At 39.0% G+C, this 26,407-nt stretch overlaps 1 protein-coding gene across 6 annotated transcripts in view; it reads right to left on the bottom strand.

Moving 5' to 3' along the window:
* Positions 1-26,407, bottom strand: part of PLPPR1 (phospholipid phosphatase related 1) — a 215,375-nt gene that overhangs the window by 2,929 nt on the left and 186,039 nt on the right. For 5 of the 6 annotated variants that reach the window (XM_074330772.1, XM_019729240.2, XM_019729243.2 and 2 more), the window contains 3 exons: positions 11,672-11,922; positions 8,227-8,403; positions 4,561-4,692 (listed from right to left, as the gene is read on the bottom strand). In XM_074330772.1, the coding sequence (XP_074186873.1) occupies positions 4,561-4,692; positions 8,227-8,403; positions 11,672-11,922 (560 nt within the window). The remainder of the gene's footprint in view (positions 1-4,560; positions 4,693-8,226; positions 8,404-11,671; positions 11,923-26,407) is intronic. The other variant, XM_019729244.2, reaches the window with a different exon arrangement.

Below are 26,407 nucleotides of genomic sequence, written 5' to 3'. Positions count from 1 at the left end.
CTAGCCCCTTATCGGAGGCACTGTTTGCAAAAATCTTCTCCCATTCAGTTGGTGGCCTCTTTATTTTGTCAATGGTTTCTTTTGCTGTGCAGAAGCTTTTAAGTTTCATATAGTCCCATTTGTTTATTTTAGCTTTTACTTCCATTGCCTTTGGAGTCAAATTCATAAAATGCTCTTTGAACCCAAGGTCCATAAGTTTAGTACCTATGTTTTCTTCTATATGAGCAGATTTTTTAAAATAAATACTGTAAATGTATTTTCTCTGCCTTTATAATTTTCTTAATAACATTTTCTTTTCTATAGCTTACTTTATTGTCAGCATACAGTATATAATACATATAACATACAAAATATGTGTTAATTGACTGTATGTTATTGGTAAGGCTTAGGTTTCTGGTCAATAGTAGGCGACTAGTTAGGGTTTTGGGGGAGTCAAAAGTTATACATGGATTTTCGACTGTGTGTGGTGGTCAGCTCCCCAACACCTGAGTTGTTCAAGGGTCTACTGTATAACCTCCACCTCTTGCAGGCCAATTCTTTCTCTTTTGTTTGAATTTAAAACCCCTAGTCCATGGAATTGGCAAATATCTTAAGAAACTTTGGCTATAGATCTACTTAATTATTACAGTTTTCCTGATTCCTATTGGTTTTTAGGACACTAGAGATTTACATTACATTCCTGAAAGCTCAACTATGCATTTTAGAAACTAAGTCTTTTGTATTTTTTAAGATACGTCTATCTGCCATATTTGTGAAAATGAAGGTTTGATGCATTTCTTGCCATAATGTGAAAAATAACTTCTCCTTTCATAGTTTTACTTTTATGCTTTTTGAAAAAAATTTGGTCAATACTTTGGTCATTTATATGTTTATAAGATTTCACTTACAAGTAAGAGGTAAGATAAAGTAATTCAACATCCTCAGCTAATTAAATGGATGGCTTTGGGCAGATTTCTTTAACTCTCCAAGTTTTTTTTTTTTCTATTTATAATATGAAGTCTATGATATCACTAGTTTCTCACAAAGGGGGCCATATTCCTCTGGGAATATTTTCTTAAACATAATTTTTTTCACCCCAGAATTGTTGAATCAGAATCTCCTAGAGTAAAGTCCAAGGCATGAGGGTCTCAGCATAGATCGGATTCTGGTGTTTTTTTTTTTTTTTTTTTTGTGTGTGTGTGTGTGTGTGTGTGTGTGTGTGTTTGTGTGTGTGTGTATTAAAGGAAAAAGATGTCATGTTTCTCCCCTGGCTGGAGACCCAGGGAAACTTTATATACAATTGTTTCATCTCTAATTTCTTTGTTAATCTAAATTGCACTTGACAAGGACACAAATTGCTCTACGCTCAGCAATCTTGATTGCTCAGGTGAATGTGGACGTGGCGATGCCGTACGTGGCTGAGCTGAAGCTGGTGTCTTCAGGATCACAGTAACTCGGTGCCATCCTAAAAGGGGGTCTCTGTGAGATCACTGTAACTCTACAGGACCACCAAATAATGCTTTGGAAATTCGACCATTTTTGTTTTGTTTGCATCCTATAATTATTTCTTTTTGGTTTCTCTTTAGTACTTGGGAAAGATTTTAGAAAAATGCACCATGTTTCAATCAACCCTACTAAGGGGAATCACAGAAGGCACATATGCAAATTTCAGTTGAAGTTTTAGAGAGGAAAAAGAACACTGTAGCTCTGGAGGCTGCAAGTGGCAAAGGGGAAAGAAGGTCTCAGGGGGAAGGGAGGGTGGGTGACTCGTTCCCTCCCCCTCCAGACAGTATTCTCCGTGAGGTATTTTGAACAGTGGGATGCATTTCATGTACGTGAATGTGTGCTCTGAAGAGAGGTTCACTTCTCTCAGATCCCCAGAGGTCCTCTTCTGGAGTAGATGACCCTATCCCAGAAATGACAAAGGAGCAGCTTCTGACAGAAACCACTGATGTTGGAGTTGCACAGGGAGCTCTTGCCCATGGGGGAAAACACAGGGCATATTTATTTTGGAAGAACTGTAGCTCGAGTCAAATTCACCAGTCTGTGCAGCTCAATTCAAACACACTATCCCCTATGGCATGTTTCTATATTCAGTGCTGAGAGCTGCAGATTTCAAAATGGAATTTCCCTTGAATGAAACATCAGGTCATGTGGTGCAGCAAGCAGGGCCTTCAGAAATAGATGGGCTTGTGTTTTCGTTTGGACTGGGTGACCCTGGGCATGCGCCTTAAGCTCTTCATGACTTACTTATTTCATCTATAAAATACAATTGCAGGATTATTGTGAGATTGAACGTGATGGCTCATAATAAATGCTAACTTACATTTCTTGACCAATGAATAAAGGGTATATTCTCCTAACTAACCCATGTGGAAATGTTTGACACTAAAAACAGGTGCTTTGTTACCTGAATCTGAATCTTCCACAATTGGTATGGAAGATATCACTTGAGAGGTAATAGTTTCCACTCAGTTTCCTGTAGCTTGATTTTGACAATGTAGCCTGCAAACTTCCTGTTATTGTGTCTCATAAATTTCTAATTTACATGGAGGTTCAGATAGTGACTATGGTCTGATTTTAGATTCTTGGTTTTGACTAAAGTGTCTCGTTCAGATTTTGGTTCTGGCTTGCGTCTGTCTGTCCATCAAACTTGATTTCACACTTAGTGAATGCCAAGAAATATGGAGAGTAAGACGTGGCTCAGATCCTCAAAGATCTCTAAGTCCTTGTGGGAGGCGGATATGAGGGGGCGCTATTGGCATTGTGAAGGGCAGTCACATGAGGGTCCCTGAGGGTCCTTTGGCCCAATCTTGGTATTCAGGAAAGGCCTCAAATTATATCTAGATGAGGTGATCTATATGGATACAAAGACATATGAACAAATTTAAAAGAAGTTCCACTAGTGCTTGTAGTGAACAATAAATTAATATATATTTTCAAAGAATTTGTCATCTATCTTGTGAATCACGGTTTTTGAAACCCTGTGTGGGGCTTTATTTTTCAATGTAAGTGAAACTTCCCATAATATGGCCTGGATGCCTCTTGGCCTGGTCAGCTATTCATGGTTCTGAGGGAGAAGAGAGAAGGAAATATGGAGAAGGCTTCAGACAGAGGATAATGCGTGAGCAGTGCTGGGCAGAAGGACAGGGTGAAAAGGGGTGTGTCCTAAGACCAGGATGTTTGGGGTGAAGTAAATAGCATTTACAAGGACACAGAGGCTGACGTGTTTGTGGAATTCAGTAAATATTTCTTTGCTTTTAAAATTGACCTTTGTCTTCAGTTGCTTCACCTGAGTTATAGAGGGAACCACTCTGACCTCACCAGGTACAGAAACATATTACTAGATAGTAAGAAAAACTAGGGAGAGTCTATTTCACCGTTTTATTATTATCATTGTTTAGCTAATTTGCCATTCCACTTGCATCAACTGGCTGTATATAAATAAACCAAGAATACATTTTTCAGTACATTATTTCTAATTAGACCAAGTCAAAGATTTCATCTTAATCAGGTTAAGATAAAATAAACAAAGAAAATACTTGGCACTGGATTTAATGGAGAGCCTTGAGTATTTTTCCCAAGATGGAAATAGCTTTATTTTAGTGTTGTTTTTTTTCAGGTTTTTGGTAAAATTAAAAAGACTTTATTGAATGTGAAAAGAAATAGGATAGTTGTCTTAGAGAGATGTCTGATAGTTAACAATCTTTAAATAGTGAAAAATATGCCAATTCTAGTGGAAGGTGATTTGCTTTTCCCTTGCATTACACTATCAATTGAATCGGTTTTTGTTAAAATAATAATACATTTGTAAAGCACCTAACAACTGTCCCAGGCAAAAATAAGTGCCTAATGCCATCTTTCGAGGCTCCTTTCAGCTGGCAAGCCTTCTCCATGGCTTTCCCTGTTTTCTCAAACAGAATAGATTTTTTTTTTCTTCATTTGTATTCACATAGCACTCTTTGGACCTCTGATTCGGCATGCCATATTATGATTACTCATTTATATCCATCGTTCCTGATCATCTGTGAGTTTTTTGAAGGCAAGAATAGAGTAGCTAATTATTTTCTGTATCCCTGGCATGAAACAAGGTCCTGGGGTAAATAAGTGATCAGCAAGTTTTGTTGCATTGAGTTTTTGATGGTTGTCATCAAAATACGTCCACAAGGACACTTAGTTAATAACCTTTTTAATGTGCTTCTAGTTTACATCTGTCACTGTATGTAACAGGTCCCTTTTCTTTCCAAACATTATTGTCCTAGTTAGTAAATCAAATTGGCCTCCCAAATGATTGGTCCAAATTTTATAATTGTGGTATCACTGGAGACCCAGGTATCCTGAAGCAGCTGAAGTTTTAGTTAGACATTACTACCTAAGAACTTCTGAGGATTCATGATTGCCAAGCCCCAGAATAAATACAGGACTAATTGAAGAAGTTGTTAAGTGCTTCATATCACATTTTTATAGGGGCTGGGAAGATCCAGTGGTATCCTGCTTACAGTAGAGGAATGGATTAATTGACCTTCCAAGATAACAGGCCTGAGTCTGTGGGTTTGGTTTGCTAAAATCACTTTACTATACCTGTGCACTTAAGGTTTCCAGAGGGCTTTCTATCCTTGGGAAAGCCATTAGGGGGACTCCATGGGGATCCTCGGGTTTGGGTTTGGAAGGAGATCCTTGCGTTCCTTTAAAGTTATGGACTACACACATTCCCTGCAGGATGAGGGGAAAAAAGATTGGGTCAGACTACAGCCATCAATGCCTGGCCATCTCTGAGGGTGGCAGGCTTTTTCCCAAGAATATCATTGCCATAGTGACTTTTTTCCTTTGAGCCGGTGGACAGGGACCATGGTAAGACCTGAGATATGGTCCAGGGGGTCTGCTGAGCACATTCTAGGTGCTGAGGAAGGATTTATTTGGTCACCAGATGGCCAGCCATAATCAATCCATCTCATTGAGCCTGTTTCCTCACCAGTAAAATGAGAATAATATACCTACCTCATAGATCTATAACAATTAAAAGAGATGATAATTGTAAACCACCTTATAATTAACAGCTAACACTTACTGAGAGCCACCATGTGTCTGGCACTGTACTGAGGATTGATTTTACCTTATTTCATTTAAGCTTCTCAACAATCTTATTTAAAAAACTTACTATTATCATCTCCAACTTAGATGAGGAGGCACAGAGAAACTAGATAGCTTGCCCAAGGCCACACAGAGGTTTAAACTCCATAGCTCACACCACTATAATATTTTGCCTCTTAACAAGTGCCAAACATAGCAAATACTCATTCAATGTTAGCTAGTCTTTAGTTTCTGTGTAAGATGGTCATCCTTAAATTATGTGACTAATAATTGCTTAAGGTTAAATAACTCATTAGTGACATTTGTATTGCTTCCATTAAAAAAAACAAAGCCCACAAAAACTGTCCTCTAAATTACTACCCACTTTTCTTTATTTTCTGCTGAGGCCCCTTCATAACTGAGTCTGTTTTTACCATCTGCTCTGCTTCTTTTGCTTATGTACAGTTTATCTGTTTCTTTCCATGCTCTCTCTTCCATTGGTCTGTAGCTTTCTTTCTACAGCCAGTGCCTTTGAAACTTCTCTGTAATTCTTCAGACCCTGCAGCACATTTACATAAATATTCTCTATCTAGTTTTCCTCCACTTCACTCTCCAGCTCTGCTTAAACTTCCTCCACTCAGGAAATGGGAGAAGTGGAAGGTGTAGGAACTCTGGAGTTGGAGAGACTCAGGTTACATTTGTGGCTTATTGCTTGGGTGGCCATTGGGCAAGTTATTTATCTTTGAGCCTCACTTTCCTCATCTGTGAAATGAGGATAAGAATATTTTTAGGGTCATCCTAGGAGCACATGATTTGGTGCATATGTGAAGGGTAGGGTCTGTAATAATTGCTCAACTAATAATCTCCCCCCTTCTCCCACTTTCATCTTCACAGGAAACACAAAACAATTGTGAACATACACCACAAGTATGTTCCTATTCTCAGACTCTCCTTTCTTTTTCTCTCTGTCTCCTCTCCAAGTCTCTGCTTGGAGATGCTTTTAGTCTCTTCTACGATATCCTTCCTCTCCCATTTCCCAGCTTAGGGTGAGCTTATGTGAGGTGTGTACATGTGCACGTGCAGATACAGTGGGAGACAGTGTGCTCTGTCTCCTGCCAGAGCAACTCAACAGCAGGTCTAGGTCTTACATGAAGATCATTTCTTACATGAAGAAAACAAAACTTGACATTTGCCATCAATTGGGAAGGCAATAACAGACCAAATAGTAACTAAGTGGTAGGAAACAGGGCTGTGAGTTACTGAGAGAAAACAAGTTTAGTGTTAAAGCAGAAGTGGTATATGGTGTCTTACCCAATACAAAGGATTTTACAGTTTTATCCTGTAAAGACCCCATTAAATTTCTTGCAACAGTCAGCACTGCTTTTTCTCTCTGGGGATGACTGGTGCCAGATCTGATGGACAGCAAAATTGTTTGGCTTTCCTTTTGAGCCTAAGCCTTCATTTATGTACCACTGATCTCCCTTGGAAGACCCTCTCTTTTCTTTAAGTCACTCATTCTTTCCTTCTTTAAAAAAGCACTCTTAGGGAAATATTCCCTGTGAGAAGTCAACATGTCAGGATCATCTCAGCACCACTTTTCCTGCAGCTGCCCTGGGAGAATTTGCATGTAAGTCCTTTGTCTTTCGCTACAGAAAGAAAGCCTGGATCCATTAAAAATAATTTTGATTTAGAATGGAGCTTCCCAGTTAGTGTTCTGAATAAGTGTGGGCATTTCCTGTGTGAATCATAGCAGGTGAAAACATTGGGAAACTCTGAGTTAGCAGTTGGGAAAGGTATACGTGTATTTTGTACATTGGGGAGGGCAAGGAGGAGGGATAAGACAAGGTGGAGTTAGGTCAGAGGAATGTGAAATTCATCTATGTGAGATGCCAGTCTTAATGAGTGCTTTGTGCCAGGAAGGGAAGAATGGGAGGAGGGACGTCCAGACAATGATGGCTTCTGTCTCAGAGGGGAAGCTTTTGGAATATTATTAGGGGATTCATTTCATGTATAACATGTGACTTACTGTAAATCCTTTTGGGCCTATTTTAAATCCTTGGAGATTATAAAAAAACCCTATACCTTTATGGTGTGCCCATGAAATGGAATACTACACAGCAAGCAAAGGGAATGAATTGTTGATACATGCTATAACAAGAACGAATCCCAAAATTACTATGTGGAATGAAAGATGCCAGAAAAAAGAATACATGCTATGTGATTCCATTTATATGAAATCCTAGAAAAGGAAAACTAATATAGAGTGATGGAAAGAAGATCAGTGGATGCTTGGGAATGAGGGAAAGGGAAGGGCGGGAGAGAAGGATATATCTGTATGTCAAAATTGATCAAATTGTACACTTTATCTACCAATTATTATATACCTATCATCCCGCAATAAAAATGTGAAAAATAAAAACAATAAAAATTAATCTCTGCTCTTCCAATCCAATTCAGAGTAAGAGATTTCCTAGTAGAGCCAGTTGCCAGGCTCCCATCTATTTGAGAAACTAAAATATCATCAGAATGTAAAGCTCTGGAGAAAAGTGTATTAACCAAAACTAACCTCCAGGAATATTATTATATGCGGTTGAGAATCTACTTGCGGCAGAAATAAGATGCCCAAGAGGCATATTCGGGTAATAACAGAGGCCTTCTAAAGAGTCTGGGTGAGGTCAGCTGAGGGTTTTCATATTTCTGAGTGGGATATGCACGTCTAGGTCAGAGCCGAGTCTCTTGGGATGCTGGAGAAAGGGCTGCCTGCTTCCACCAGTGGTCTTTTTTCTCTGTTCATCCCCTAAGCAATCTAGCTTCTGCTCCCAATACATTCTGAAATATTTTAGCAATGGTTTGAAGGTATGCCACATTACGAGTCGGCCCTGACTCAGTCCCAAACACAGTGTTGAAGGAAATGGAGCAAGCCATATTTCCTGGGAATTCCTCTCCCTGATCCCCAGAGGGAATAGACAATCATATTTCTGAAAGAAAGGGTGCTTTAGAAATCATTCTTGCAGCAAAAGGGTGCATGATACTTGGAGAATAATTGCAGCTCAAAAGGTTGGGGCCAGGGGAACCTGGTTTTAGACTGTGAAGTCTGGGAAACCTGACTCACCATGGTCTCTGACAGCCTTTTAGAGGACGTGAGATGGAAAAAGGCAGAAAGGGAAGCTAACCTACCAGAAACAGGGCTACAGCGGTGCCCAGGATGAAGCCCGCGATCACGTCGGAGCAGTGGTTCCGATACTCAGAGACCCGGTTGAGGCCCGTCAGGAAGGCCGTGCAGAGGGTCCCGAGGCACAGCACTGGCTTGGCCAATCGACTGCTCTTCGTTTTGATTGTGCTTGTGATGTACATCTGGAATAGGACAGAGACTGGGGAGTGACTGGACCAGGCAGCCTCCTCATGCACTGCACACACACTCATGCATGCACGCACACCAGCTCACGCACACAAGGGCTGTGCCAAAGTAACCGCATTGATTAGTTGAACAACTCCCCTGAGCTGCTCAGGGAAGAATTTGGGGAGGAAACGAGCACAGCAAAAATAATGACTGGGCATACATTAATCATGGTGTTTTATATTCTTGTGGGCACGTGAACAGAAATTATAGTGGCAGGAAAAATGACTACGTAATCATGATCACATTTAGAACATGTAGTTTTTAATGTAACCAACTAAAGAATAATTTGGGGTATTAGGAAACCCATATAAGTTTCTCAGATACCAAACAAACTTTCTCTGAGAATAAATTTTATGCAGGGGAAGCCCAGGTAGGTGAGTGGCTGTCCATTTTACTTTTTGTGTCCCCCATAGTTCAAGCTGATTTTTCACACTTTCGAAGAATGAATACAAAAGTGTTGATTAATTAATTGACTGAATTAGAACTTCAAAACCAGTGTGTCACACAATTAGATTTCAGTTGTGCTGGGAAACTGGGTCCCACATTCCTTGAGACAACTGTGATCAGCTCTATCCATTCATTTATTCCAGTGTATTTTCAAATATTACATTTTTAAAACATGTGCCATGATATATGAAACCTTGGGAAGACATGACTTAAGTAAAGCACGATTAAACTTATGACACCTGAAATTTAGGAAGCCTAAGTTTACGTAGGCTGTTCTTATTTCATTGTGAGGAGCTGGGTAAGACTCTTAAGTTTTATCGGGTCAATTATCAAACGTGTCCCTGGTAGAGTAGAGTTAGCAAGATGTGCCTTTTTCAAATAAGTAAACACTTTGTTTGATCACTTTGGTAATGCTTAAAAGAAACCAGTAGAGGGCATTACGATCCATCGTTTCTTTAACAAATGTAATAATGGAGTTTGCAGCCCTGCAAAACAGTATGCAGATACCTAAATTATAGTCTGTAGTGTGTTTGTGTGGCTTGAGCAAATACAAATTCAAATAAATGCATTTTACAATATTATAATGGAAACTGTTAATTTCCTAGAATGATGCTTCAACACTGGTGTGAAAATAGAGTGATGGGATTCTTTTTATCATATGTGGTTAGATCAGAGTTACATAAATTAGAACATATTATTATACTATTCTGAGGCTGTGTAAGAAATGTAACATTTATACTAGGTATATTTATTTACTTCTATATTGTTTTTAATTATAACCTTTATGAATCTTTCCTATAAGATTACAAATTATTAAGAGCATGAGGCCTATAGACAGTTAATATTCTTCACAGTATTTGCTAGTAGTTAGGAAATCTTTGTTGAGTAATTTCTAAAAGCACTTCACATATAACAGGGGCTCAGAAATATTTGCCCAATTGGAATCTTGTATCAGGGCTTTTATCTGATGATTGTCTGTCTCCGGGGCATGATTTGAATCAGAACATGTCTGAATCCTTGAAAACGTGCTATAGCTGCATCTATTCTGAATAAGCTAACTCTACTTACTTCATTCTCCTCCAAAGAAATTTATATCTCACTTGATGAGAGTAATTCATTTTGAGTAACAGATTTAATTTTATAACGGTGTAAAATTAATTTCACATAGCAATGAGGAGTCTGGTCAAAATATAGAAAAAGGTGCAAGAGTACATTGCTTTATATAACTTATGTTAAAGATAATTTAGGGCAAATCAATATTTTGAAAATTGAAAAAATATGCTGAGTGCCTGAGAGAACTTTCTTTGCTAAAAAAAAGAACTGGCATAGAGTTTTTTGTTAGTTAGTTTGTTTGTTTGTAAAGCAAAGAAATCTCACCAACCTACAAATGATCTGTTTTGTAAATTGAAGCTTCTGTATTATTTATGCCCAAGTTTCCTTAATGTGAGGGCAGCTGAAATAACTTTTATCATGTATTCATCAAAGAGTAGATCTAAAAGGAATCACTAGGAAGACTTATTTTGGATAATTGGTGATTGACAAATTGATCCTATAGATGTGATCCTGTAAATGGGACAAAAGGAATCTTTGTTCTAAAGAGAATATTCAGCAATTTATTTTAAATTCTATGAAAGAGACTAGAGTGGTAGTCAGTTACTGTTTTCCACCCTGGATGTATGTATTCTGGGCAATGGCACAGATACTCTTCCATCAGAGGCCCACTCTCAGGGGAGGGGATGGGAACATGCCCCAGAGGGGTTGGGGGTCGAAGGCGTGCTCAGAATCTCTGGGAAGAATGGGTAGTTTGACAGTGGTCTTTCCTCTGTCTTCTTCCCTCACCTTTCATTGAGAATCACTGGACTAGTCATATCCTGAATATAAAATAATTTGAAGTAAGGAAAAGGGGTGGTTTTGAGCACAGTCACTCTTGCAGAGGTAATTGCTTATGATATCTAGCATTTGAGCTAATCCCTAGCTCTCAGTTCTATGGAAGCATAAGCCAGAGAAAGGTGAAATGAGGTCCTTTCCCAAATGGATGCAATTAAGGAGTAGAAAAATAAAAGGGTCACCATTGTTTCTTCTTGAATTTTAAGACGTGCAATGCACTTTAGGTTTTCTCTGTGATGAGAGCAAAAAATTTAAAGAGAACATTATACCTCAGTGGGGCAGTCAAAGCCTGTGTGATCTGGGGAGCAGTAAGAAGTGAACTTTTGCGTGTTGGGGGTCTTGTAGGATCACGCATCTGTCCTGGGAAAGTGATGGAGAAGAGTTTCAGGTGGAGCAGAGGAAAGCTGTGTCTTTATCCTGGGTCTGCTGCACTGCCGGGGCAGCCATTCATATAAGGCCCACATCTGCAAATTTGTAGGCAGGTGTAAGAAATGTGTGCTGCTCTGGAACCAACCAAAACTTTGGCAGAGTGTGTTGTTGTGGACAGTGAGAGAATCCCAGACATGGTGCCGGGTGTCTGAGTACCAGCTCTAACTGTGTGTTAGTAATTCTCTGGGTCTCAGTTTCTGCATCTGTAAAATGGGAAGATTTGACTAAGTGATTGTCAACATTCTTTCCAGAACTAATATCCTCTGGCAGGTCAGGATATTACATTGGGATGTTGGGGGTGGGGGACCAGCACGATAGTATATAGGAGAAATATGATGTAACATGACTTTAATATCACTATAAGTGGCAGTGATGAAAGAATGGGGGTGAGGAGGGCAGTGGGACACGCATCCCAGCCAAAACTCGACTTGGGAGTACTGGCAAGATTTGCATACTCACCGTGGCATATAAGGCGGAGTAAATGCTCAGAGCAGCATGTTTGGAAGGAAAAGATCTCCGAGCCTTTTCTATCACGTCCAGATCCCCGGTACAAATGTTCCCATTGTTTATGAACTGGTGGTGGGCTCGGCAGTCTGTACTGGTGTAGTTCGGTTTGCACACCGTCAAGAAGTACGGTGTTAGGTGTCCAGTGACCACTTGTCCAGCGTTTACAAAAATGTCAGTAGCAAAAAGTCCAAACGCAAATACCCCTATAAGGAGATTTAAAATCATTAGGAATGGTGACATGCACCGTTGATAGGTTTTGTCCCTGAGAGGAAACAGCAGTGAGCGTCCGTGATGATTATCAAAAAGGCCCTCCCCAGTGTCAAACTGTCCCCTCACGTTTACCTTTCCAGGGAGTGGTATCTACCTCCCAAATCACTGTTTCTTCCAAATTGAGGCAGACATTCTGCTGTTAGCATTGTATTGTTTTGTATAAGTAAATTAGAAGCAGCATGTTCTAATGGGAAGAACTTGATTTTGGAGTCATGTAGACACGGACTCCAGTCCCACCTTTGGTGACTCATTCACAGAATAAGTTATTTACCTTCTTTGAACCTTGGTACCCTGTTACAAAATGATTGGAGGGAGTGATACCTCTAAAAGGAGTTGGAGAGATAAAATAAGATAGGTGCAAAATATCCACCATGGTGCCCGGTCCTAAGTATAATAGTTACTCAACATCAGTTCTCTTTCTATAGAAGTCCTGTTTGGAAATGCAAGTTCTCCTAGCAGGAATTATCTGTAACATCATGGCAGGTGAGAGTGAATGACATTGTCAGGGAGTGGTCCCTAAAAGAGAGAAAAAAGATCATTCCAGAATCCTTGATTGAAATGGATGTTTCATTTGATGTTGGAAAATCAGAAGAAAGGGTGTTAAAGACAAATGTTGTTGACTGTATTATTTTCCTATGGCTGCTGTAACAAATTGCCACACACGCAAGATGGCTTAGAACAACATAAATTTATCTTCTTATAGTCCTGGAGGCCAGAAATACAAAATAGGTTTCACTGAGCTAAAATCAAAGTGTAGGTAGGGCTGTGTTCCTTCTGGAAGCTACAAGGTAGAATTCATTCCTTGCCATTTCCAGCTTCTAGAAGATGCCATCATTCCTTGTTTCATGACCCCTTTCAGCAATCCTATCATTATGACCTCTGCTTTCATTGTCACATCTTCTCTGATTTTCCTGCTTCCCTCTTATAAGGACCCTTTGATTATATCGATTATATCGGGTCCACCTGCAAAATCCAGGACACTCTCCTCATCTCAAGATCCTTACTTAACTACACCTGTAAATGCCCTCTTGTCATGTAAGGTATCATGTCCACAGTTTCCAGGGATTGGGATATGGGCATCTTGGGAGAGGAGAGCATTATTCTTTCTGCCACACTGACTCTGCTGTTTGGCCGAGAATCCTGTGGGTAGGCTATATTTTCTGGATTTCTATCTGTTCTTTGGCAAATTCCACAGGATTCACCTCACTAGGCTTGAAAATGGATAGACAGATTTCCTTACAGGAAGCTTCACTGTGAATTCTTTCAAAGCCCATTCAGAACATCTATAGATTATCTGTTAAATATACCAAATATACTAAGAGAGGCTATGCAGTGCCACGGTAGGTACAAGTCACTTGAAGGGGTAAAGCCGACTTTTCAAATGCAGCTCAATTATGGGAGAAGTTGGCAAGTGTGAGAGGCAGTGTTAACTCTTGAAAATGCCAAGGGTCTGCTAGACTTTCAATTAAATTTCTACCCAATTTTGACTCCCATCTTCAATGTCCTGAATCTGCAAATTGTGCTGATGTCAGCACCCAAAAGTTAATCCATTATAGCAGAAGTGGAGACAAGTTTGGCTGAAAACTTCATCCGGTTTTCATTTTGATCTGTATTGATTGCTATAATTTTCTTTTTTTGTGGCTTTGCCAGGATGTGCTTTATCACAATGAGAACTGGCTCTTTTAATAGCTTCAGCCAGCTCACTCTCATAGGGTCTGACCTCTGAGAGTAGGCATTCATTGATCATTTGTGGCAATTTTCACCCTTACATTCTGAAAATCTGAGTGGTTAGACATTTTTTTCACATCTTCAAGCAAGACTCTCAAAGAGCAGGTCTCTAGCTTTTTCCAAGGGGCAATAAGTCTGTCTAGACATACTTTTCCAGGAAAGTAGGGTAATTTATGATTTGAAAAGGGAAAAGTGACAGCATTTTCTTCTGGCATTTTATTTGTCAGAAGTGCTTCCAATTAGGGTTCCTTCTTTCTGAGACAAAGGATTGTCTAGGCTCCTTGGCTCAGTGTCTGACATGACGTGCCAGCTCCGTAGTCACAGTGATTGGTTGACAGGCAGGTCTCCTCTCAACTGTCATGTGCTATCTCTGCTGAAAGTTGCTTTCCCCTCTTCTTTTCTGCCTCCTCTGGATTATGTCCACTTCTGCTCATAGCCTAACAAGCATCTACCTGCTTTACCAAACATTTCATTCTGGTGTGTTTGATCTAGCTTCATAAGGGCACTGTAGCAGCCTGGGGAATCCATCTACCTGACACAGGCCGTGCCAAAGAAAGGGTAGTGGAAACCTGCAGTGGTGATTCACAGACGACGTCAGATCACACAGGGCTTTGGTAAGAAACCCCAGCCATTCCTGTTCTTTAACTCTGAGCTCCTTGTGTGTATTTCACAAGTCTGAGAAGCTAAAAATAGCTACTTTATCCTCAGAGTCCGGCGGAACATCATTGATGGTCTCTGGATTGCAAGGCATGATTTGAAGGAGATGTTTTTAAAATGTGTAGATACCTTAAAACTGATGTCTAACATTCTTTACGTGAGATCATATTTTTGAACAGATACTTTTCTTTTCATTCCTGTAACCCTCCCTGGCGGGTTCTGTTTATCTTATGGCTCTGCTCTCAACGGTGTTCCTTGCTTTAGGGAAGCTGGTTACATTTCTGAATGGATTTACAGAAGACACAAAAGTTTAAAAGTGAAGTGCTTTTGGTTTGCCAGAGCTATGTGCTCCAGACACTTGTTGTTATTGTTGTTGCTTTGTTTGGAATTACGAAAAGGCTTGGCTGGGGTGACTAAAAGAGACCACTGAGTTTCAGAATCAACCGTAGAGCAGGTGAGAATGTGGCTGAGCATGTCACCTGAGGAGGAGACAGAACCCTGACTGGTCTGGCTGATGGAGTAACCGGGCACTCCCATGCTCCTTGCCTCATGCTGGCTGTCAAACTCCAGGGGCAGGAAAATAGAAATCTCCAGAATAATTTTTGGAAATCCAGTTGACATGGGCCCTGTGCCTCTCAGGGTGTATGTGGCTCAGGAGCCCTGCATGCCATTTAGAGAAGTTTTCCATTCAGTATGGTTATCAGAGCAACAGGGCACCTGAGTTAGCAATCATGGAGGGAGGGTCAAACAGGTTGAGCCCAAGGTCCACCTCATGAGACCCATACATTCTGGCATGGGGTAGGGTAAGCAGCTGTGAATACCCATATCCCCAGGAGGTGAGGGGCATTAGAATGCTGAGGGGACCAGGAGGCTAGAAGAAGCCTGGAATTAGGACAAAGAGATTGGTATCAGTTACAGAAAATGGGGCTGTTGTCACTCCATTGGATGAGTTCTGCTCTTCCTATTTCCCTGAAACTATCTGCTCTCCTCCATCATCCTTCCAAATCTATTTAGAGACACACTCCTGCACAACAACTAGGCAGGAGGTGGCAGGGCATAGGTGTTGGCATCTCGCTTCTGAGAGAAACAGACCCGCATGCTCTGGAGAGCAGTGCATGCTGGGCACTGTAGCTGTGTGTTCACTCCATCTTCATAGTGGTGGGGGTGCGAGGAGATGCCGGTGCATTGGAGCTGAGGAGCTCTAGGAGAAAGCCTGCCAACTTGGGATTGAACTCAGCGCTGTGCATAGCAACCTGGTCTCAAGCTTAAGCTCTGAAGAGTGGGCCAAGAGCAAGTGACACTTCTGTCTGCTGATGAACACTCAATGTGTATAGATCTTGCCCCACTTAAGAGTGAATGAGTGAATGGGGATAGTTCCCAGAAGCTGGGGGTGGGTGAAATGGGTGAAGGGGGTCAAAACGTACCAAGTTCCAACTATAAAATAAATAAGTCATGGGGACACAATGTATAGCATGGTAAGTATAATGAAAAAAGACTGAATTGCATATTTGAAAGTTGCTAAGAGAGTAGATCTTAAAAGTTTTCATCACAAGAAAAAAAAAGTTTCGTAACTATGTACAGTGATAGATGTTACTGTAGTGATCATTTTGCAATATATACAAATATTGAATCATTATGTTGTACCCCTGAAACTAATATAATGTTATAGGTGAATTATACCTCTATTACAAAAGAGAGTGAAAAGGAAGAAATAATTTTCATATCACACGGGGGCTTGAAAAAAATACTTCTATTTTAGACTAGCATCGTACCATTACACTTTTTTGGTACCCATTGTTCTGGTAGGAATTTTACATTTGTATGATTATTCAATAATGTCTAACTCTTTAATTAGAATGATAGTATAGACAAGTTCTACCAGAGCAGAGATCACATCTGCTTTTGCTTAACAGTGTGCTCCAAGCACCTATTTTCAATCCTGGCACATAGTAAACATTTAATAGCTATTTATGGAATCAATGGATGAATTGCTGAAGAAACTTCGGAGCTTAATAGGAGAAGAGGACAAAGGAGGATAGAAACTTGTCCATATTTTTAAACTCTTACTGGGGTCTCACATCCCTGATTCTGTTGAACATGGTGTTGTCATCAAACCATTTAGCATGTAAGTTGTAGGGACTATGTCTCTTTTTATAAACTTCACAAAACCCAGCATGTGCTAGGCACCTAGCACATAAAGAGAATAATGGAAAACTGGGGCTTTATATGTCACGTGAGTCAGGAAACTTATAAATCATAGTTTGGAATAAAAGCATTCTACATTTTCAATGCAATGAGACTAAAAAAGGAACCTTGAACTCGAGTATTAACATCCATGCTCTACCTAGGAAAGACTTCTTATGGGGAGCATTTACAAAGCACAAGGAAGCTGGAAGTCATGATGAATTTGGGTCAAGTTTTACTTAGACATGCACATCTTTGAGAGAAATGTCCCCATTTCTGATCTGAGAAGCTGCAGTAGTTGTCAGTTTAAATATAAACACGTGGGCACATGGAAGCATGGCTCCTATGCATTTCCATGTGGAGAAACGAACACATAGAGCTTTAAAGAAGAAAAGCATAGTGAAACAGACATAAAAACAAGTTATCTGGGTTTGGCTGGTAACAGGACTCTCTGAAAAGGGGAAGGAATCTTACTCTTTCCTCAGCATATGTTCTCAACCTCTTCTCAAACATCTCAAAAAAAGGACTGCTCTTTTTTTTCTATGTCTGGCAAGACAATGCAATGGAAGAGACAAGTTAAGAACTATTGTGTTGTGTGATGTGGCGAATGCCTCATTTTCAACATTTACCAGCTTTGGGAATCTTTTGTGGTAGCTTTTCTCCTGTGATATTCAAGAAACAAGGAAACCTGCCCTCAGATCAGTTTCTGGCCTTCATTTTAGTGGGAAAATGGATGAAAACCTTATCCCACACAGACAAGTACAAGTAAGTGGCATTGGTGTCCCAGTGCCATTTTTTGACAACAGAAGGGGAACATCTAAAGATTTTTTATGTTCAGTTTCCTTAAAGCACATTCTGACTCAATCATCAGCTCAATTCTAGATTGCATCTTTCATCAAATCACCACTGTAAATGGAACATAAGATACAAAGAAACACATAGAGGTCACTTTTCCCTTTTCTTTTGCCACATCAAGATCCCCAGTGGACATTTCAATGGAGAAAGTTATTCAGCTGCTGCAAATATGTTCTCCATTCAGCTGTGAAAGACCGTTCCTTTAGGAAACAAACGTTTCTTTAGGAAAAGAAAAGATGGTGAAATGGTTTCCCCTTAACATGTCTTATTCAAACTGGAAGTTTCCTAATGAAGATATTTATCCGGAGTTAACATGTTCACCCCATTTCCTTGCAAGGACATATTGAGCTGATGAGATGTTTGATTAAGACTGCCATGGATACTAGAAGATAATAAAGATAAAAATAATGGTGTTGTTCTGAATGCTTTGGAATATTACTTCTCTTGATTCTTACCACAGCTCTGTATTTCACAGATGAGGAAATTGAGACACAGAGAGGTCGAATAACTTGACCAAGTTCACACGACTTGTAAGTAGAAAAGCTGAATTAAAAACCAACAGTATGGCTCTAAATCCATACTCTTAATCATAATCCTCTAAGCTTATACTTTCATATACTTAAAAAAGATATGGGTGGGCATCAGGCCATAGAAAAAGCACTTTAGCTCTGTATGTTTGGTAGCACCCCCCCATCCTTCCCCCCTTTCCCCTCCACACACAGAGGCACTGAAAAAAGGCGAGGATTTAGAGCATGTATTACCTGTCACAAAATAACAAGAATTCCTCAGGTTTTAGCCAACAGTTTTCCAACAAGAATATGATAGAATACCTATGATATGTCATTATCGAGTGAGGCACTTTTCTCACCACTTTGGCAATGAATCTGCCTTTTTTTCTAGTATAATACAAACATTATCAGTGCAAATTGATCTACATACATCAAACATCATCTTATACTTCAAAAAGAAGTTTCTGACAGAATTGAATTCCTTGGATAGGGAATTTCAGGGATTCACAGCACAAAATCCTTGTGCTCTCTTTCTTTCATGGACGTTGCCAAAACACCAAAGGCTGACAGCTGTCTACTTGTCTTGATGGCATGGTTTTAATCCTAAGTGTTGATTTTATTGAAATTAATTAATCTGAACATCAGTTACTTTATATCACAGGATTATTATTCAAATCATAGAAATAGTTGTAAAAACATTTTATAAATTGTGAGCTCTATATAGATATTAGTTACTGTTATTTTTATAATTAAGGGAAGTAGATATCCTTAGTATTTTAAATAAGTTGATTTTAAAATTATTTTTAAAACAGAGGAAAGCGACAAGGACCCTATAATTTTAACAACCTCAAACAAATATTCAACTCTAGGTGTTATTCATCCTTTGTATTAATAAAGTACACTTTATAGCTGGTGGTTTTTTAAAAAATGTCCTATACTTGTCATTATTATAATTACTCATCATGATAAGTGAAAATGAAGGATAATTAGTTAGTAAAGATGGTGGGTAATCCACTAGAAAACCCGCCAAATAGCTTTACAAATGAAAGAACAAACAAATACATTTCTATTTCCCTGGAGCATAAAATTACATGATTTCTTCACGATGTGGTTCTATCTCAACAGGAGTATCTCCTTTACTCCTTTCTCAGGACAACATCTCAGCGCTTTATCTCTCAAATGTCTGACTCCTCTCTTATGCCTGCTAGCCTGTAAATATCTGCTTGTCAGTTCTCCTAGGAAGGGTAGATCCAAGCGCTGATTGATAGAGACAGAAATCCTAAAACTTTGCTAGAAGCCATGATAATTTTACAATGAAATGCATGGGGGATGTGGACACAGAAAAATAAGTCTAGGACATATACCCCACATACACAGTAAATATGGAGATTCCTTACCTACCCAGGAATCTAAAAACAGACATATCAAAGCCTGGAGGGATTGATTCCAAAGAGCCCTCAAATTTTGCCCATTCGGATTTTTGTTTGTATCTAAAGCTGGCAATCAGAATCTACTCCCATTCCCCCCACCAGACAAACCTTGAGCCCCAAAGAGCTACTGCCAGCCCTTTTGGTACCAATCTGGGGCTGTTACTCTCTGCTTGATGCATTCTGGTATGATCTAATGTAATCATTTAAGTGGTTTCTAAAACATGCATTCTGGTATGTTCTAATGTAATCATTTAAGTGGTTTCTAAAACACACACTATGGTTTTTTTTCATTATAGAAAACTCTGAAACTACCCTTTACCAATTGTAGGGAGTCATTTCCAATGTTCAGGTAGTACTTTTGCACCTCAATGTACCTAATTTTGTTATTATTTTTTTTAATTTAAAAACAGTCTTTGAAATATAATTGTTTTTTTAAACCTTTACAGCAGTGAATGTCAACTGAGGGTGATCCTGACCCCAGGGGACATTTTGTACCGTTTGGAGACATTTTTGATCGTCACGAGTTGGGGAGGAGAGTGGGATTGGCATCTGGCAGGTAAAGGCCAGGAATGCTACGAAACACCCTACAATGTACAGGACAGGCCCTTACGCTTATACAGGAAAGAATTATCTGGCTCAAAAGGTCAACAGTGCTGAGCTTGAGAAACTCTGCTTTACAGCAAATAAGTTCACTGAAGTGCTATGAATTTGCATGGCTAATCCTGCAGAGTGCTAGAGAGAGCAGCAGTCTGCTCAGTCCTTTTGAGACCAGCCTCCAAACACTGGTGCTGGGGAGAGCCCTTGGAAAAGGATCACTAGAGTCTCATATGACTGAATAACTTTCCTACAGATAATTCGAGTAACCTCTAGAGTTCTGGGCCAGGAGTCTTGCTCAGGTTTGTAATGTTCTGGTTCATGGAGGATGACATTCAAAGAGGAGATTTGTTCTCTGCACTGTGTAGAATAACCAGAAGCAGCCTCATCACAACTCCTTGAAATCTGAGCAGAGGCTGACCCCTGGCTATGCCTTTTAGAGCAACGAAAACCCCCAGCTTCAGCATTCCTCATCTCCCTGTGTCCTTGATCCCCACCCGCAGGGCCAATCCTGATCCCTAGTAGGAAGCATTGCACAGCTTAGTCTCAAAGTCTGGTGGCTTGGCTACTCACGTAGTCCAGAAACTGGGGTTCCATTTTTTTCTCTAAGATCCATCCTGGCTTCTCCTCCTGATTGATATACCTGAGCTTCAACTCTGGTTCCTGTTGCTGAATTCTAGAAATAACTCCAGCTGCTTATAGGCTCATGCTCTGCCTTGCTCTTGACATTTGTCTTTTAAGGTCTAGCTTCTAGTTGGGTGCCTAGGCCCTGCAAGTTATTTTTAGACTACCTGGCCAGGCTCATCTTCCTTGGTCAGCACATGGAGGGGACCTAGTTCCCTGGGAACCTGGTTGGCTACGATGGTCCCTGTACTGCTACTAGGAAGTCAATGCCATCTTTAGACTGCTCTCATTGGAGAACAGCTTCTCCCTCCCCATTTAAAATTGCGTATCTTCCTCCACAACCCCCCCTGCTTCCTTTTTCTACATAATTTTTTCTCTGTAGCTTATCTTCCCAGAAACATTATAATTAACTTATTTTGTTTAATGCCTGGCTTCGCCCACTAGACTATAAACTCAGTGAGGGCAAATCCCTTTTTGTTTGGTTCACTAACATGTCCATAACACTTTAATCAGTGGCCAGCATATGGTACATGCCCAACGAATTATTTACTGAAGGTTGAATGAATAGGATCAGTCCCCCAGTTTATAATTTAATTATAAAAAAGTAAATGCCAGCTGAAAGGGACTGATTGAATCAAACAGTCTCTTTTCAGACAAAGTACATTTAAATGATTTTCTAGTTTTTGAAAAGGCTATCATTAAGGTTGTCTCAGGGTATCAATTCTTACAACCATAAAACACTGCAACCTTTGAAAGTGCATTTAAAATATTCATGCTTCATTTAAATCACAATTTATGGCAATTAATTACTGCTACATATATTAGCTGTTTACTATGGCACGTTCTATTCTGTCCAGTGCTACTGAATCCTTATACCTGACCTAAGTGGTTACGACTTGCTTGGAATTTAATTAAATTTTTATTAGAAGTAATTATGGAGCAACTATGCAATTCCAAATGAAAAGCCCATAATAAGTAGCTTCTGGGTGATTACCTATTTTAGGTGCTAATAGACAGCCTCTATAATCTTGTCATATTTGCATCCGTTTTATTTCTTCAACTCAAAAGAAAGCAGTTATTCAGGAAAGGAAAGTTAATTTACTTTTCCTTCTATATGGCAAACAACACAAAAACCCTCATAGAATTCTAATGCTGCTTATTCCTTATTTTTCAATATTAAATTAAAAATTACTGTTTAATAATTGATGTTTACAAAAATATGTTTTACTCACGTATATTTGTGAATGAAAAGAATTTGACTGAACTTGTCGTCATGAATTTTTGGGAAAATGTGACTGCCTTATTTTGCTTTGCTGTTGCAAAAGGAGTACAGGGATTTATCTCTCTTGAGAACTTAAATCTGTGTGTTACTGGTCAATTGTATGCAATATCAAAGGAAATGGTATAAGAAGGGAAAGGAAGGAAGCAGAGGGAAGAAATGAGAAAAGGGAGAAGTGTTACTAATTAGTGTTGCTAATTAGTGTTACTAATTTGACTACATTTGTTTTTATAAAATGTCAGTCAAATTTGTTAGTTCAGCCAATTCCTCTCCTCCCTTCACACATCATATATACACAACTTAAGAAATTATACAATGGTTTAGAAATGGGTAGAAGAATTTAGCTATGAGGGTTTATACCTGAAGCCTGGACAGTGAGACATCCTTTTTATAAGGATAAACTTGGGGAAAAACAATATTGTTGGGTTTGGGAATCAGACAAATTCAATCCTCTCTGTCACAATCAAAACAATTAGCATTTATCTATAGGAGGAGATGGTTTACTTTGAATGTTTTCCCCTTGACTTTGCTATTCTTGTCATTTTCCCATTTGAAATCTAATGTGGATCTGTGGAATGGGGCAAGAGCCTATCTGTTGAAATTCATGCCACACAGACTAGAGAAGGCAGGGAATTCGGAAGCTAAGGTGACATTTTGAGCTCTGCTTTCTACACTGAAAATGATGTTAAAGAACTTGACCATCCTTTTGGATAGCTTTTATTTTGCCACCCCTCCCTTTAAAAAAATGTTTAGCTCTTTTTCTGGTTTTAAAATTATACATATTCATGATAAAAAATTGGAAATACAGAATAGAAAGCAAAAACTGAAAATTATTAATCCATTATCCTACAACTCAAAAATGACAACAGTTAACTTCTAGTATTTCCCTTTAATTTTTTTCTGAGATACACACATATACACGGAGACATACACACACACACACCACATACACACACTTATATAACATATCCTTTTTATTTTGAAATAATTAGAGATTTATAGTGTCTTGACATTTTCACATAACGCTATATCTTGAATATTTCCCCTTCCATTAACAATTCATAAAAATGTCATTTTCTTAGGTTGCAACTTATGGTGGTAGCATTATTTTTAAAAATTGTATTATTAGATATTTCTAAGTTATGATACAGCAATTTTAATCCATAAAAATGAATCTACATTTCTGATCATTTCCTTAGTATAGATGATTTGAAGTGGAATTTTAGGTTTAAAAGGAGTTATTTGTAAGAATATTGAAATATACTGTCAAATCACTATGCAGAAAGGGTATATCAACATAGTCTCACCAGAAATCTATTAGAATCCCAAGTGTTTTCTCATCATGACAGCATAAAGCATTATTTTGTTAAACATATTTTGCTAAATCATTGGCCACTTTTGCAACGTGAAGCTTATTGTATTTGTCAGGAAATCCTATTTGTAATGGATTCTAGAATAATTACATAAACTGCAAGAGAAAAGTCATGCCATTTCAGCTTAATAGTTGAATAGTTAGCAGAAACAGATATCACTTTCAAATGCCAACTGCATGGTACATAGTTTGGTATGTACTAGAAAAAAAAGACTGGTAAGCTCTTTATAATAATATTTCTAATATATTTTGATTACTACCTTATTTTACTACAATTTTTTCAAAGGAAACATCTCCATTTAAAAGATCTTTAAGTAGTATGTTTTTTCTCTTACGAAAAAAATGAATTCACAGATACTTAGATAAAATAAGTTACCTTTCTCAAGGTAAATAGACACCTATGTGTCTTTTAAATACACACCTCCCCATTTCCAATTCTATATGAAAAGTCAGAATAGACTTCTCTGACTTTCTCTTAGAAATTGCTTTTAATTTCCTAGAACTAAACTGAAGAGTGGTAATAAAGTTAATTAAACAGGAGGCAAATGAATATTTAAGAATCAGCATTCATGGAAGCAATATTAGGAAAATCTCTGATTTAACAGAGTTTATCTTTGTTCCAAAAAAAATTTATTAAAAACCTACTATGTGCCAGGCATTTTGCAATATGCTGTTGAACAAAGTGAAAAAGATACAGTCTGTGCTCTCCAAGGGATCACAAATTAACAAGAGTAATGGGCTTAAGTAATTCCAGTAATGTGGTAAGTGCCTATCAAAGACTTAGTTATAAGGCTCTGTGAAGGCCTGGAAGAGGAGGTAGCTAGCTCTGGATTGGTGGAGAGGTAATGTACAGGTAGCATTCTGAAGGATAAGCAGGACTTGTCAGCTTTAATGGTGAGAGGGTGGCAATTGGAAATTCTGGGCAGAAGAAGCAGCACGTGAATAGGAACTGAGGCAAGGCATCAACTGTTAAAAACACTAGGAATGCATTGAAAGATTTTTAGTAGGGAAATGACTTGATCATATTTTTCCTCCAGAAAGATCTGCAAAATGGTCAATGAATGGCATTTTTGCGGGGCTGGGGTGAATGGAACCAAGTTGCAAGACAAGATGTAGAGAGACCACTTACATCTTGGGGTACGAAAGTGGAATGTCTTAAACCCGTGGCTGTCAGACTTTAGCACGCGTTAGAATCATCTGGATGACTTGTCATACAACACAGATTATCAGGCTCCATCCCCAGATTTTCTGATTCAATAGGTATGGGAAAAAGCCTAAGAATTTACATTTCCAACAAGTTCCCAGATGGCTTAGGGTGACTTCTAGGTTTTTGATTTAAGGAACTGGGCAGATCCTGGTGCCACACACAAAAAAAAACAAAGAGGGAAAGCATTAAGCAAGTGATTCTTTACCCAGCAACCCCCCTTTCCTTTCGATGCTGTTTTCCTTAATTCTCCAAGGTTTACTTGTTCCCCGCTGGCCGCCTTCCTCTAGTATGTATCCCTTCCTATCTCAGGCTGCTGAACTCTAACTGAATCTCATTTGAGTGTCCCTGGGTTATGCTCCCAGGATCCAGCTCTCTGTTAGTTTATGACAGATGCAAATGGACCAGTGTGTCACTGATTATAAAAATGGAAATTTGATGCTCCTCCAGGGGTGATAAATTTCTGCTTTGTAGTGGTCTTCCTGAAACCATGCCTCAGCCCAATGCAGTAACTCAAGTGGAAATCTCAAGTATCACAACACGTAATCTGCGGGATTCATTCCTGGATTGCAGGGGTCTTCTGATGTCCCTCAGTGAACAAAGACTTTCTCTCCCAATGCATACGGGCAAGCCTTATATACATGACAGATGCCAGTTAAAATTCCCCTTCTTTGGTCTTTGCCCCAGCTAGGGTGGTTTACAAATAGGTATGACTTATCTTTGCCAAGGAAAAATAACAGTGACTTTTAAAGGTACTTCCATTTAATTGTAATTTAATAACCCTATACTTTAAATAACTTGCTTTAATTACATGTGCAGGAAACAGATCAGATAATAGTCATAATATCTTCTTCCCCGAGATGTGTATGTGCGTGTATGTATTCTCTTCTCTCTCTCTTTCTCTCTCTCTCTCTCCCTCTCTCTCTCCCCTTGGGAAAAGTTACTGTATCCCATTTTATGTCAGATTCTTCATCTGCACAATTAGGACTGTAACCTACTTTAAAGGGCATTGGGTGGACTAAATCAAATAATGTATATAAAATGTTTAGTCCAGTGTCCTGTATAATAAATATTCTTGCTGATTTGTTATCTAGCCACTGTGCTGGGAAGTGACCAAACTGTGAACATCTTTGGAAAGCACCACTGTTTGGAATGAGTATACCAGACAGCAGTGACACCATTTTGATCAGGGTATATATGCCACGAGCCTCCTGCAGATTTCCACAGGTCATTCTGCAAATAACATCAATAAATGCCAAAGACTACTTTAATGTTAAGGATTCTACTTTCGCATTAGATTTTCTTAGGCTTCCTGCTCTACTACTTCCTTCGTTCTCACTACCATCATAGACATTTTGCATATTTGATTTTGATGTCATTTCCTCATGATTTGAGGAAATTCATCTCTTTTCTACAATAGGAAAAAAAGAAAGGATTAAGGATAACCAAAAGAACTGAAAGCGTGCTGTATTCTGGCCCCCACTTTCTTATTTGTCAGTACTATATGTTCTAAATTGTATCATGGCTTGTTTTAATACCAGCCATATTCACTCTTTGCGAGTTTTATCCTGGCTCTCATGAAGATTTGATCCGTAGGTATTTGAAGGATCTCATTAAAAGACTGTAATATTTGTTCAAGTATTTACTGTGTATGAACTCTGCAAGATCTATAATCTACCTATACCCATGCACACATTCATTCCTATACCTATAATCATTATCCATATCACCCCAGTAATTTTTATAGAAGTCCTAGAAGGAAGGAAGTAGAATGTGCCTTAACTATTCCTTGTCATGAACACTTTCCCGGGTTTTCCAACTCTGGAAAGGCATTATTTTCAAGAACCTGATGGATTGGAATTCCCATACTTTGTTAAGTTTTCTGCATAACAAAATTACTGGACGGGAAAACTTTGTCAGGAAATTTGATTATTTCTACCTTCATGTTATTGGTGTACTTTCATGCCCCTCAACCTTTGTCT

Source organism: Rhinolophus sinicus, linkage group LG04 (assembly GCF_036562045.2).
Source record: "Rhinolophus sinicus isolate RSC01 linkage group LG04, ASM3656204v1, whole genome shotgun sequence".
NCBI classification, from domain to species: Eukaryota; Metazoa; Chordata; class Mammalia; order Chiroptera; family Rhinolophidae; genus Rhinolophus; species Rhinolophus sinicus.
The sequence above is the reverse complement of the archived record's forward strand: the minus strand, read 5'-3'. Positions and strand labels throughout refer to the sequence as shown.